The sequence below is a fragment of the Lissotriton helveticus genome, chromosome 5_1 (assembly GCF_964261635.1).
Source record: "Lissotriton helveticus chromosome 5_1, aLisHel1.1, whole genome shotgun sequence".
NCBI classification, from domain to species: Eukaryota; Metazoa; Chordata; class Amphibia; order Caudata; family Salamandridae; genus Lissotriton; species Lissotriton helveticus.
Window position 1 is genome coordinate 2,038,012,242 of NC_136065.1, and position 14,518 is coordinate 2,038,026,759.

The following is a 14,518-nucleotide window of genomic DNA, read 5'->3' on the forward strand; positions in this document are numbered from 1 at the left end:
CGGGGATTACAGCGAAAGTCGACTTTCGCTGGAGGGCGCTGTTGGATAGGGAATAGTTTAATTTTCTATCCAACACCTTCCCTACTATCCACGGAGACTGGAGTTGGAATAGAAAATTAAACTATTCCAATATCCAGTGCCCCCCAACGCAAGTCATTGTTACGACTTGCGTTGTAATCTCCCCGTTGTAATGGCATGCGCGGTAAAAGCATGCGTTGTACTGACATACAACCGGTAAAACAGTGCATCTATAGGTGTACCCCAAAATATTTGCATAGTTAGTACCACCATGAGTTATGTTACCTTATCCCTTAGCCAAATTAATAGTAGTCAATTTACTGACATCAGAAGGATGGAAGGCTGAGGTGGCCATGTTGCGACTTGAACTTGTGACCTGCACATCATAGAAATTATCAGTGGCTAGTGTTTAACTCAGTGATGGATTAGGATGGCAAGATGAGGTAGTGAATTAAACGCTTGCCAAGGGCACCTGCTGTAATCTTCAAGTCATGAGCCTGATCCTGCCACAACCATCTCAGTCTTCCATCCATTCCGGTTGGTAAATTGCGTGAAACTCATTTACATGATATTTTCTAATTAAAACACCTGAAATTTACAATTTGTTAAATTTTTTATTATTAGATTCCTGCTCATTATGTGCTAAAATGTTTCATCAAGGATGCCAGGAATTGGAAAAGAACATGGATGACCTTAAACTGTGCACAGGAATTTTAATTGGGAGAGCTAGTATGCATGAAACAGATAGTGAGAGTACAGGAGAGAGAAAAATAGAAGCAGGGTGAGGAGGGGAAGAAAGAAGCAAGACACAGAAGGAGGAAGGCCACAGGCAGTTGAGAGGGAATGGAAGGGGAGAAGAGAAAAGGAGGAAGAAGCCTGCATATATAGGTAGCACCATTGAACATCTGTTGCATCCCATTTACACCAAAACGCACTAAGCAGTGTTGGTAAGGCAACTGTGATGACAATTTTTCCATCAGTCTATACAACGGTTGGGACAGTGGTTTAGCAGAGCAGTATAGGCTGGGGTGGTCCCTGTAAGGACCCCACAGTTGGTCCGGCCGTCTTCCTGCATCTGTTGCAAGTTTGCTACGATAGACATGGCTCCCTCTTCATCTTGACGATGAAAAGTTGAAAAGCATTGATACTCCTCCCTGCTCCAACTGAGTGAGAGAAACCGGTTTGAATTAAGGATGAACATACAGTGAGGCACTTCCGTCACATGTTCTCAAGAGGGGAACATCTCGGGGTCCCATGGTGATGCTTTGAGAAGTCCCTTTCTAGAGCGATCCTCTATGCATATATTTCAGAGGCTTAGGGCACAGTCCGAATGAGGTCAGTATTACATCGAGTTGGGGCACCATCTGAATGAGGTCTGTATTACAGCGGTTGAGGTACAGTCTGAAAGAGGTCTGTATTACAGCGGCTTGGATTACAATCTGAAAGAGGTCTGTATTACAGCGGCTTGGATTACAATCTGAAAGAGGTCTGTATTACAGCGGCTTGGGTTACAATCTGAAAGAGGTCTGTATTACAGCAGTTTGCGCAGAGTCTGAATGAGGGCTGTATTACAGCGGTTTGGGGCATAGTCTGAAAGAGGTCTGTGTGTCGCAGATCCAGAAGAAAGGAAAGACTGTTTCAGAGAAGCGTTTATGAAAGGTGTGCATTTTGGTCAAGTTGTCCACACTATAAAAAGTCAGCTGTCCCCGCTGATAATCTAAAAACACCCCAATCTTCTCAGACTTTGCTCTGAGAGGCAGACACACCTCTGGAGAGGTGAGGGCCCGGTACTGCCCTTTGTGGAGCTGCAAGGCCCAGATTCCTGCCTCTGAAGAGAGTCTGACAGCAGATTTCCGCTCCACTGACTGCGCTGCAGCCCCAAGGGTCAAGTATGCCTCATGGCCAACCTCTACTTCCCAGTAGGCCTGTCCTGAGTTAAAGCCCTCTGCTCCCAGGATGCAGAGTCGAGTGTCGAATCGCTGGATAAGATCCGGATAAGGTTGGCGCATTTCCACACAATTTACACTTTTCTGATCTTCTGTCAGGACGAGGTAAGGACTGGCGGTGTCAGGATCCAGGGTCACATCAACTAAGGAGAGAAGCAGAAGAGGTGATTAGATAGATCTGTACGTCACAATCTCCAGGCCAAGAACGCGGTCCTGCAAATTTACCAGTTGCACAATACTGTCTACAAACAAATCGCCAAGGTAAGAATAAATAGAGAAGGATAGATTTTCTACTTTTAACCTTTTCTGCATTTTGGTGATTCCACTGGGAGAAAGCTACTGGGGTGGTACAGAAATATATTTTATTTATTTATTTATTTTATTTAAAAGAGTTTTATATAGCGCTGGCTAGACCCGAAGGTATCAGAGCGCTTTACATGAGAATCAACAATGTAACAGAACAAGTTCATCAAATTACACAATACGTCAAAAAATAAGCAATACAATTCAAAGTGTCACATATATGTAAATGTCACACATAGGCACTCCAAGTTTGGAAATGTTATACAAAAGCTGCCTTAAAACTTGGTCTTCTAAGAGTTTCTGGTTGATCCAAAGGGTGTACTTTCTGATATTTACAGGTTTCCCTCGTCTTCATTGCTTGAGTTTGCTCACTTGAAAGTGTGACTCATAGTCGTTAAGAGTCACTCATAATTGCACTGAAATTATGAAAATGTCACACATAAGCAATCTGAAACCTTGGCAGCTATGAGGGTGTATAACCTCTTCGACGCTGATGACGGAACCGCTACGTCATCAGCCGCGGTGGCGCTGTGCTGATGACGGAGTGGTTCCGTCATGGCCCGCCCTACGCGCCTGCGCGGCGCTGATTTCGCGCCTGCGCAGCGCGTTCTATTGAGCGGGCGGGGCCATGACGGAACCGCTCCGTCATGAGCACAGCTCAACCGAGGCTGGTGACGGAGCGGTTCTGTCACTAGCGTGTGAGCGCCGCGCGCCCCCCCCCCCCCGCCTCCTTAGCGCTGCGGCGATATAGCCGCTGCAGCGAAGGTGATAAGATTCAAATAATAGTAAGGTGCCTCAGGTTTCCAATAAAAACATTTGTAAACTGACAAGAGGCCGTGCTACTTTCTCTGGTTGAAGAGCGGGCCGTATACTAAAGCGTTTGCCTCCAGTGGTATTCCCATAGGTAAGGGTGACCAGGCAACCAGGATTTGCTGGGATAGTCCCAGTTTTCCCCAGCTGTCCCAGCAGATTTTGGGAAATTTAGCTCATGTCTCCGTTTTTAACGAGGGTTGACTGAAAAAGGTGGGAGGTGTCTTTTTATATTAGGCAAATCATCATCGTTTAGTTAGTTATCAGCTGTTATAAAGAAAAGCAATTTAGTACACAGCAGGCACTAGTAACACCTTGCTTGGCAACAGGAATCCTTTTATCGCTTTCCATGGGTAGTGAGGTATCCACTTGGTTTAATGATGGATCATTTATATATTTTGTGCAAATGTATCCTCCACCATCTTTCAATAGTTTTAGTGCTGTGAAGTATCATTGTAATTTTGCGATTCTACAGACTTCCGCATGAGCATTTGCCTCATCAGTGGCGTAAGGAAACCTTAAGGGCCCCCCCTGCAAGGAATGTCATGGGGGCCCCTCCTAATACCCATACCCTCGAGATGACAAGTTGAGGGGGTCCCCTGTATGTCTAGACGAATGCCCCCCAGCACTGCTGCGGATGCAGGGGTGTTCGTTCCGCCCCTGTCCCTCCCAATCCAGAATATGCTGCATAATTTGCACATTTTAAGCAAAACGAAACTTTGGCTTCTAATTCAAACGGATCAAAAGCTCCTAAACACAAAGCAGCAGATAGTTTGCAAAGATGTACACGTCACCTTCTTACTGCCCTTTTTTGCTTCAGATTTTTGACCTCCATGCCATAAAATGTGGTCCTCCTTTGCTCATGATCAAGGTAGATCGCCTTGTGAGTCGCCATGTAATAACCCCCCTGCACAACGGTCATGACCGTATCACCATGCTACCAACACCACCTCACTTTCAATTCCTAAATGTCTTATAGACCCACATTGAGAGCTAAACCTAGGCTATAGAATCTTATAACGTATTTAAACATCATTGATTGGTCTTCAGGTTTCTGGATGTTGTTGCGCTCTGCAGTTATGATGCTGCGAGTGACTCCAGAATTAATAGGGACAACAAACGCTTTGGCCTCAAAAGCTGTGCCTTGGGGCCCAGCACACATTTAGGATCAGACAGCAGAGTGACAAGAGTACATGGCCCCTGTAAGTCTCCAGACTGTTGGCAGTGTTCAACTGCAAGTGCTTCAGGTTTAAGTAATCAGACACATGCAAAGTCTGAAGTCCCCCTCTCAACTGGTTGAATGCTGAGCAGCCAAAAACAAGCTGCACTGAATCTGTGCAGCCAATGGATAGTACCCGTGGGGCAGATAGTGATCATTTACATTTTTTTTATGTAAGGCCAAGTCGGCATTGTATTTATTTATATTTTTACTTAATTTTAATTGATGTAATAATTGAATATTGCGTTAAGTCCCTACTTACTAAATTTTCTACCGGGGGTTGCTGCTGTTGCTGCAGCAGTTGGCTCTGTGTGGTGCTGGATTAAGTACAGTTTCTGTTTTAGCAGTAGTAACCTACACATGAAAAATGTGGCTCCACTCCCTTTTTCAGGAGGAGGTGGCGTGTCTTCACTTTTGACTAACTTTACACTCAGATTTTGGAAATAGCCAAAAATAAGCAAAGTTACTCAAAATTACATATGTACATTACTCACAAGTGTAAGTTACCTTTGTGATTAGCCGCCGTTGTAGCCTATTCATTTTTAAGACAGTCCATGAATGTGGCTTGTTTCGACCCCTTGTAAAGCTTGAAACCAGGTTCTTCCTCAGGACTGAAACTTAAAAGGTATGCCAGTGTGTATGGGCATTTTTCAGCTGTTTCCCTCATCTACTTCTTTCCCCCTTCTGTGTTGCTGTCTTGCACCTGTGTGCTTCTCCCTACCTCTTCCATGTTGTGCTCAGCTTCATGTACTCCTCCACCCACTGATTGCTTTCTCATCCGTGTGCTTCTCCCCGCCGGCTCCACTTGCTCTCTTTCGCCTGTTTGCTCCCACTTGCACCCACCCCTCGGTTGCCTTCACTCCGTGACATAAGCAGCACAAATTGTTTGATATAGTGTTGGATTAACAGGTCCATAGCTGCACGACTTCAAGTCTATATCTGAATACAATAACGTAGTGATTTTAGAAAAGACTATTGGTAGAAAAACAACTAAGTGTAGAGATGAGGCTATGGAATGAATTAACCCTCTGGCTGCGTCCGGAATTCTGGGCCTGTGCGGCACATTCCGATCGCGGGCGTGGTCATGACGGCTCCCGTCCGTCATCGGCACACGCCCACCGTAACTGATGAGGACCGGGAGCCGTCAACAGCACTGAAGGGGTTAAAGGAAGCAGTACCAGAGCATTTTTTTGTAAAGGTTTTGGGGAATTTATGTCTTTTTTTTTTTTTTTTAGGTTCTCATTTCACCATTGGCATCTGCAACTGAACATTTTAAAACCCGATCCAACCTGGAGCCGACCAGGCCTGCTTCTTTGTCCGAGGCATGATGTAATCATAGAACCTTTGAGACCTTAGACCAGCCTCATTTCTCTCCCACACAAGATCAAAGTTTTCCATACCTTACTATTTATATTGTGTGCTAGTCCCATTTCCAAGCGTGCCATACCTAATGCTGCGCGCAGCCAGTTTTCATAAAGAGGAGCACTAGCATCCTTCCACAGTTTGCAGATCTCTCTACGCGCAATCAAAATTAAGCTAAAAAACAGAGCTACTTGTGTCGCCATTAGCCCCCTTAAAAGGTCTGCATCAAGACCAAACAATACTCTAACCAAATTAAGGCCCAATTTAGCTTTAAAAATACGCTCCATAGCCCGCTCCACATTAGCCCAAAAGGGGCCCAGACTGGGACAGTCATAAAAGATGTGAATGTCATCGGCCTCAACCAGGCCACTTCTGGGACACTTAGGGGACTCACAAACTTCACTATTTTTTTTCGGCGTATAGTGCAACCTAATAATAACATAGAAGGGATTTTTTTTTTTTTTAGTGAAGCTGGCCTAAAAAACTTATATAAGATTTGGAGGGATGTCTCATATAAGCTAGCTGAGGCTTCCTCCAACATGGAGGAATTCCAGACTAGATGAGGTGGAGGGGACTGTAGTTCCTCCGCGTCCAGCAAGTTCCTATACCAAAATCCCACCTCTGTCTTCCTGGGGTTAGGTAATTGAAGGGCATGCTCGATATCCAAATTACCCCCAATGTTCTCTTTCTCCGCCAGATACCAAGAGCATAATTGCATATATTTAAATCTGGAGAAAGAGTCCCCGATCTTAACTCTCAGGACCTCCCAAGGGAGAACCCCCTCTGATGTTACTAAATCAGACCATACCTTGATCCCTGCTCTCCTAATGGGGAGTGATAGGCTGTCCCTAAGGCATAACGGTAAACCAGGGGAGTCCCAGATTGGGGCGAAGTCGGAGTAATATCTTATACCCCATCTCCCTTTGACTCTGTTCCAGACCATAAGAGCTAATTTTAATACCTTGAGGCGGACTTTTTTGTAGAATTTTGGCGCTCCAAATTTATATAAGAAGCCTGTGTCACCACCCTCAAGGTGAGCCATTATAGTCAAGATCTGACCCCAGTTGGAATTGTCGGGGCAAGAAAGGAGACAGCAAATATTTTTTAACTGGAAAGAAAATGCGTACCACAACACATCTGGGAGCGCTAGGCCTCCTTTTAACAGCTTTCTTTTTAGCTTTTTCCAGAAGAGCCTGGAGTTTTTGTTCACCCAGATGAAACTACCTATTTTCCCCTGGATTTTCCCCAAGATTTAATCTGGAAAAACCAGAGGTATGGTACTTAACAGGTACATCAATTTGGGCAAGATGACCATCTTAACCAAATTCACCCGGCTGTAGACTGTCAGGGGTAGGTTCTGGCACCTGGAGAAAAGATGGTCGATCTCCTTAGCCACCTTCTTCTTCTTGGTCTAGGTAATATTGTTTAAGTCTGGTGTTATTGTTATCCCCAGGTACTTAAACTCGCCACCGCAGGCACCAGCCCAATTATCTACCCCCCAGCACATAACCTCCATTTTAGAGTTGTTAATCAGGTAGCCAGAGCACAGACCAAACTCAGTCAGGGCATCCTCAACCCTGGGAAGCACCTCTGCCGGATTACTGGTATAGACCAGCAAATCATCAGCGTACAGGGCTAATTTACAGCTGTAATCCATAACACTAAAGGGGGTGATCAAATCGTCCTTCCTCAATGCCTGCGCCAGGGGTTCGATATAAATATCGAACAAAAGGGGCGAAATGGGGCACCCCTGCCTCATACCCCTTTTTATATTGAAGCGCGGCGTCAGGAGGCCATTTAAGAGTATGGCTGCGGAAGCGCCCTCGTAACAATAAAGAGTGTTTCAATAAAGATTGTTCCAAAGCCCATAGTTTTTAACACTTCCCATAAGAAGCCCCAGTTGACGCGGTCGAAGGCCTTCGCAGCGTCATACGCTGCCACTGCCAAGGGCTCCGACCTTGCCACCGCTAAATTGATACTGCCTATTAATTGCAGAGTTAACTCTTGGATATGTCTGCCAGGGACAAAGCCCTTTTGGTCTGAATTTATAATTTGTGGGGACAACTTAGCCAATCTCCCTGCCAAAACGCTGGTAGAGATCGTATAATCCGCGTTAAGCAGGGAGATAGGCCTATAGGAGTCTGCATTAAGGGGATCCTTTCCTGGTTTTAAAATGAGCACTATTATGGACTCTTTCCACGATGGAGGAGCCCTACCCTCTTGGCTGTATACATAATTAAATAGCTCACAAAGCCTTGAAACCAAGACCTCCTGGAACACCTTAAATACTTCTCCTGGGAGAGCATCTGTCCCAGCGGCTTTATTATTCTTTATTTTCTTAATATAGGATCTGATTTCTTCCTCCGTAAAGGGGCTATTCAGCATGTTCAATCAATCAATCAATCTCCTTGTTTGGGCCATCCTCTGTCAGGCATGGTAAGGCCTTGTTCTCCAGCCATTTTGAGATGTTATCAGGGCTTGGAGAAACCTCCTCCTCGTAAAGTTTAGAGAATAGGGAGAGTAAGTGCCTCTGCATATCCTCCTGATCATAAGAGATGGTTCCCTGATCATCTATAACTAAGTTGTTAATATTATTTCTTACCCTGTCCGCTTTGATCTTACGGGCCAAGATTGCTCCCGCTTTTTCACCATATTCGTAGTTCTCCATACCATGGACAGCCCATTGCGCCTTAACTTTTAGGTCTAACATCGCCCTATATTCAGAGCGTTGACGATCAAGGTATTCAAGGACTTGTGGCAGGTTATCTGGATGTCCACTCAGTCTAGCGGTTTCTAACGAGGAGATCTTAACCTCCAATTTTTTAAATTTCAATGCCTCCCCCCTTTTCTTAGCACCGGTCAGGCTATGCATGTGTCCCCCGTATAAGGGCCTTAAATGCGTCCCAAACAACCTCAGGCGATGTTGAGCCATTGTTATCATTAAAGTAGTTGTCTATAGAAGAACTGACCGCAGTAACTATATCCATATTATGAAGCATTGCCCTTTTCTGGGTCCATCTGGGTGCTAAATTATCCCTGGGGCGGCCCAACAGGAGTGTACATAAAATGGGAGCATGGTCCGATAGGACACTTGGGAGTATATTGATGTCTACTACTGTCTCTAAACATGACCTATCCATTAGAATGTAATCCAGTCTTGAGGCATGCCCGTATGTTTTACTAAAATATGTAAAACCCGGGACTGTCCCCCTCTTGGCCTTCCAGGTGTGTATTAGGTTCATATAGTTCATGAATCATATTGACCATGGCACGACGGGATCCTGAAGCAGCAATATGCTGACTATAGTTTGATCGATCATGGCGAGGGTCCAGGAGAACGTTGAAATCACCCCCTATAACCACAGGGGAGGTGACCTCCACCAACCTGGTCTGCACTCTGAGCAAGCAGGAGGGATCATCGATATTAGGCCCATAATAAGATACCATAGCCAGTCCCCTCCCGCCAAAATTTGCCTGCGCCAGAATCCATCTACCCGACTCTGTAGATATTGACTTCAAAATGCCACCAGACCCAGCCTTGATTAATATTGCAACCCCCTTATTAGACACTGTCTGCTCAGAACAGCCGAACGATCCTACCCATCTGGTTTTCCCAAAAAAACTCCTTACTCTCACTGAGGCTTAAATGGGTCTCCTGGAGGAGAAAAACTTGAGCTGGAGATTGCTCCAAGTACTTCATTACCATCCTATGTCTCCGAGGGCACCGAAGCCCATTAACAGTCCAGGAGATGCATTTTACCCTCATATTCGCCATAAGGTGATATCTCTTATTCTTGCTTTAGCACCCAGCAGCCCACTTGCTCGACCAAGAACTGATAAGAATTAAGGGGAAGTGAGGACTCCTTTTTTTTATTTGGGAATTGATGTCTTGGGGCTTCCGGAAACATGCAAATCATATACAGAAATGCATAGACACAAGCAAATGGACTTGACATTTCAAAAATACTTTCTGTAGACTCGAATCTGTATTTGACTTAGTGGATAGGAAACAATTGTGTAGAAAAACCTCTGTTGTATATCATTGGAGGTCTTCATTCAAGGACAACACCAACATACTTGTATGACCTATCTGGTGAGTGGACATACAGCTTTTTCCATTCTATTAGAATAGATGCGCGCAAAGGTGTGTTCTTGTGCCTTTGCACTTCAGCTTGTGCCTAAATAAAGTTGGTGACTTTTTGCAAATGCTTTATCTTGATACACCCAAAAGAAAACTCACTAGAATACAGATTATTCTATTTACCAACAATTTTGCTCTTTTATCTCTTACAGAAATATACATGCACAAATCGATTAGCAGTTTCACAAAATATTGTAGGATAAAACAGTTATTAATACTTTTAAAACCTTTTCTGAGGTCGCTGTCGGAATTGAGACCAGGATTGTCCTTTGATGCTTTTTCGATTAGAGCGTGATATTGTTGAAATTATTGCACTTTCATAGTGCAATGCGGTACAAGAAATATCTTCTTATAAAAGACCTACGGTCATCACACGCTTCAGTACGGTAAGGAGCTATGGCTTTAGTACCTTAATGATATTTGTTGTTTACCTAATTAAATTAGACTACTACCTTCTCGAGGTGCAAACGAGCAATCTACAGGACTAAAGACGTATCTTTGACGTATAATTGTTTGCCTTACAAGAGTGACTTTGTTTTCAAGGCATATTTGTAATGGATAGAACCTGAAACACTTTTTTAATTCAGGCTGGGGATGTCTGTGATTGCAGCACTAGAGAAGTGATTGAGTTCATTATCAATAGGGTTTATGCTTTTCAGTTAAAACCGATTTGAACTGACAAAACATCATCAGATGGAATATTTGCATTTCAATAGAAACTGGAAAACAACAAGTTTTTATTGCACTTTTACTGCTTTTATGCCCTACGTTGTCAAAGCAGTAAAGGTGAAGCTTCTTTTAAGCACTTTTTTCTGAGATGGATGCTCCTGATATGACCTACTAAGGCCAAGCTTAGCCTATTAATATGCCCTTTTAACTTTTAATTTACATTTTTATTGTACATTAAAATATGTTTTTTTAAATTTAAATTAATCAAGTTTATATTTTTTCCTTAAACAATGCCATAGAGACAACTCTGCTACAGTAGCGAAGATCCTCGCCTATGAGTTTCCTGAGCTAACTGTAACTTGCACCCCGCCATGCACTGCTGTGACCTCACATATTACATCAAACATGACATGCTCACTGACATCATTAATACATCACTGATGACACCATCCACCATCCTGTTGTTTATTTTATTCTACAAAACTGTACAGCCTTTGAAATATGTAAATAAGTACTAAATGGCGGATAATCATGTAAAGCATAAATTACATAAACATGTGTGCTTATACAAAATAATTAGTCTGTAATCTACTCCCTCTACACACCCAAGCCCAATGAAGTGGTCCAACTCCTGCTATGTACAGCCTTTGCCCCGTGCACAGCGCTTCACGGATTGCTCACTTCTTCCAGACAACCAAAGCTCTTCAGATTGCCTAGCCCCTACTATGCACAGCCGCCGCCCTGTACATACTTTTTCACTAAGAGCTTGCATATGTTTTCACAGGGAACTCACTACCTACACACTATCAAACCCTTTTAGGTGGTTTCGGCTTGCACAACCTTTGTCCTGTGGCTAACAGTTCATGGATAGCCAACACCCTCCACTCATGCATGCCCCCTTTGGAGGCCAAGCATTGTACAAAGGCTTACACTCATTAGCAGTACAAAAAAGCTACAGATGTAGCTCATTAAATAACTTTGTTTCAGAAGCATATAGCAAACTGTCACACTTATTGGATGACGTCATTTGAGATGCCATTAGTAAAGACTTCAATTATGTCATTAAACATGTTATGAATGAGGTAATATGTGAAGTCATAAGCAGTCTATGGTGAAGGTGTGAGCAACAGTTAGCTTAGTAAACTTAGCATTTGAACTACAGTGTTTTCTGTTAGTATAACATGGTATTTTTAACTGACATTTTCACATAAATATAACAGCACTTTCACCTTTGTTTATTTATAGTGTGTGTGTGTGTGTATATATATATATGTATATTTATTTTTTTCACTCAAAAAAATCAAACGTTACAGGGAAGTTATAGTTGGGCTCAGATTTCCCTTGTTGAAAACCATTGAAATTCAGCAGTTATAGTTACCTGAGCTAACTATAACTTACGCCACCACAATGCACTGCTTATGACCTCACATATTAAATCACTCATGGCATGGTCAGTGACCTCACTGATGACACCTCAAATGGCATCACTGATGACATACTGATGACTTCATCCAGTAAGTGTGTTTCATAAACTTTTCTAAGACTTAAAGATATATACTAAGTACTAAGCTACTGCATAAGTTAAATTACTATTCTTTCTATACTACTGAGTGATACTATATCTAACACATGTCATCTGAGTGGCTATGTGACTGTCTATAACCATGTGTGACTTGCTGTCTGAGTGGCTGCATGGGTGTGTTAGTAGATGTCTGAGTGACTGTATGGGTGAATAAGTTGGTGTGTGAGTCGCTGTATGGGTGAATGAGTGGCTGTATTGGTCAGTTACTGGGTGTGTGAGTGGCTCTAAGGATTAGTGAGTGGGTTTGTGACCGGGTGTATATGAGGTTGTATAGGGTGTAAGTGGGTGTGTGAGTGGTTCTGTGGATGATGTCATCAGTGATGTTGCTGACCATGCCATAAGTGATGCAATAGGTGAGGTCTTAAGCAGTGCATTGCAGGGGCATAAGTTATAGTTAGGTCAGGTAACTATAACTGCTGTCAGTGGTTTTATTGGAGTAAGATCTGAGCTTAACTATAACGTCCCTGTAACCTTTGGTTTTTTGAGTGAATTTCTATGTTTTTTTACATGCTATTTCCTAACTATAACGTCCCTGCAACCTGTATGGGTGTGTGAGTGACTATATGGGTGTGTGCGTGTGTGTGTGTGTGTGTGTGCACATGCGTGCGTTCGTGCGTGCGTTCGCGTATGTGTGTGTGTATATGTGGGTCTGTGAGTGTATGTTAGAGTGGCTGAATGGGTGGGCGAGTGGGTGTCCGAGTGTCTGCGTCAGAAGCTGTGTGAGTGAATGGGCCAGAATGAAACATCACGTGCCTCTTTATCTAACACCAGTCCCCAGTTCTGCACAAAATATCTACCCAATTGAAATACTTTGTAAACATCTAGTGCATAATCTACACTACAGCTGAGTGATGGACTGTGAGGAAATGTAATTTCGAAAATGTGACAGTTCCTCGTGGTCTTGATCCACAAATCGGGGATAACATGAATCCTTGCTAGAGAAGATGGCAAGACTACAAAGAGGGGAATCTCTACCAAACAAGGGATACTTCCTCTTAACTTTATGAAGTAAGTGCTTCTTTGTTTGGTGGAGATGTCCTCGTATTCCTCTGCTTCAAGAACGAATCACCAAAATTGGCAGAAAAAGCGCTTAGGGGCCTTTTAGTCAGCTGTCCATCAACATGAGAAAAAGTGGGAAGACTTTGCATACTACTAAGGAAAATGGACCATGGCCAAACGGGCAGAGCTTGCAGATGAATTTGTGAATTCGCACACTCAGGGTAATTAAAAGGGAGAACCATTGACTCTGCTCTCTCCAAGAGACAACAAGAAAGAAACCAAGTGTAAGAGTCACTACAGATCAGATTGCGATCCAATAGATCAACGATGCATTCACCTTCATTTAGAATTTCAAGGGAAGGGGGGATGCATGGCCCCCCTCACCGGGTTGATATCAGCCTCAGGGACCCCTCCCCCAGCTGATATCGCCTCTTGATGCTTGGTGCCCAGGAGCCCACCCTGGGTACCCAGTGTGCAGCGTTGGAGACCACAGAGGGAGCATCAATGCCCCCACCATCCCTGCCATCTCACCTCCTCCAGCTGGAGCTGGCATTGCTCACGCACGCAGGGAGAAGCCAAAAATGCTGCTCTCTGTGCTTGGGAGCAATTTTTTCACCTGTTTGCCTGCCAGCTTGATAGTGAGCAGGAAATATAATGAAAACTACGCTCCCAGTGAGTGGGAGCAGTTTTCCTTTTTCTGGATCAAGTGCTACCTTTCTGCCAAACTTGGGTTAGTTTCGTCCAGCGGTTCGATCTGTAGTCGTGTTCAAAATCCCTATGTGAAATTGCATGGAGAAAAAGCATTTTGGAACGCCCCTCTTTTTCTCACCCCAGATACGAGAATCACCCCGAAACGTTCAATACAGCAGCTGAACTGAGTGTAGTACTGATTTTGAAAATGGCATGAAGATTCGTCAAATAGCGCCAAAGTTGTTGGAGAAAAATAAAAAACGCTTTTCCTGTGGAAACTAGAAGCTAACTATAACTACCTACTGCCAACCACCCTATATACACTAAAGGTACATGGATGTGGAGTTAAGTATGTAATCTATATTTACCTCTAGCTTGCCCTTCAAGTGCTTCAATGGCTACCTTTTGCAAGACAATAAGGCAGCCAAGGCGCTGTGAATTCCCCACTACAATGGCCCAACTTTCATCCAATGAAAACTGCGGAACAGATAAATATTGCATCTGATAGGTACCACTTATATCCAGGCTTTAGACTTCTATCACTCTCGTTTGCTTTAAAACATGTCAACACGTCGATGCATAGCTTCATATAATATGCACAGCTTCGTTCACTGCTCATATAACTCTCACTGCAATCCAATATTCTTCCAAACAAGCAAACATACAGTGTAGTTTGCATAGACCCAATTCCGGCAGGAGACCCATGATTTAGGAATAATTGCTTCATTTTAGATGTCCCCAGCCTGAATTGACTTTGCTTCAATAGAAGTTGATGGGGA

The 14,518-nt window shown here is 43.6% G+C and overlaps 1 protein-coding gene across 3 annotated transcripts in view; it reads right to left on the minus strand.

The window, feature by feature from the left end:
• Positions 1 to 618: 618 nt before the first annotated feature.
• LOC144756226 (butyrophilin subfamily 2 member A1-like) overlaps positions 619 to 14,518 on the minus strand; it is a 129,906-nt gene continuing 116,006 nt past the window's right edge. For 2 of the 3 annotated variants that reach the window (XM_078645844.1, XM_078645843.1), the window contains exons 8-9: positions 1,493 to 2,107; positions 619 to 1,419 (exon numbers count right to left, since the gene is read on the minus strand). In XM_078645844.1, coding sequence (XP_078501970.1) covers positions 1,587 to 2,107 — 521 coding nt within the window. In that variant the 3' untranslated portion in view covers positions 619 to 1,419; positions 1,493 to 1,586. The remainder of the gene's footprint in view (positions 1,420 to 1,492; positions 2,108 to 14,518) is intronic. The other variant, XM_078645845.1, reaches the window with a different exon arrangement.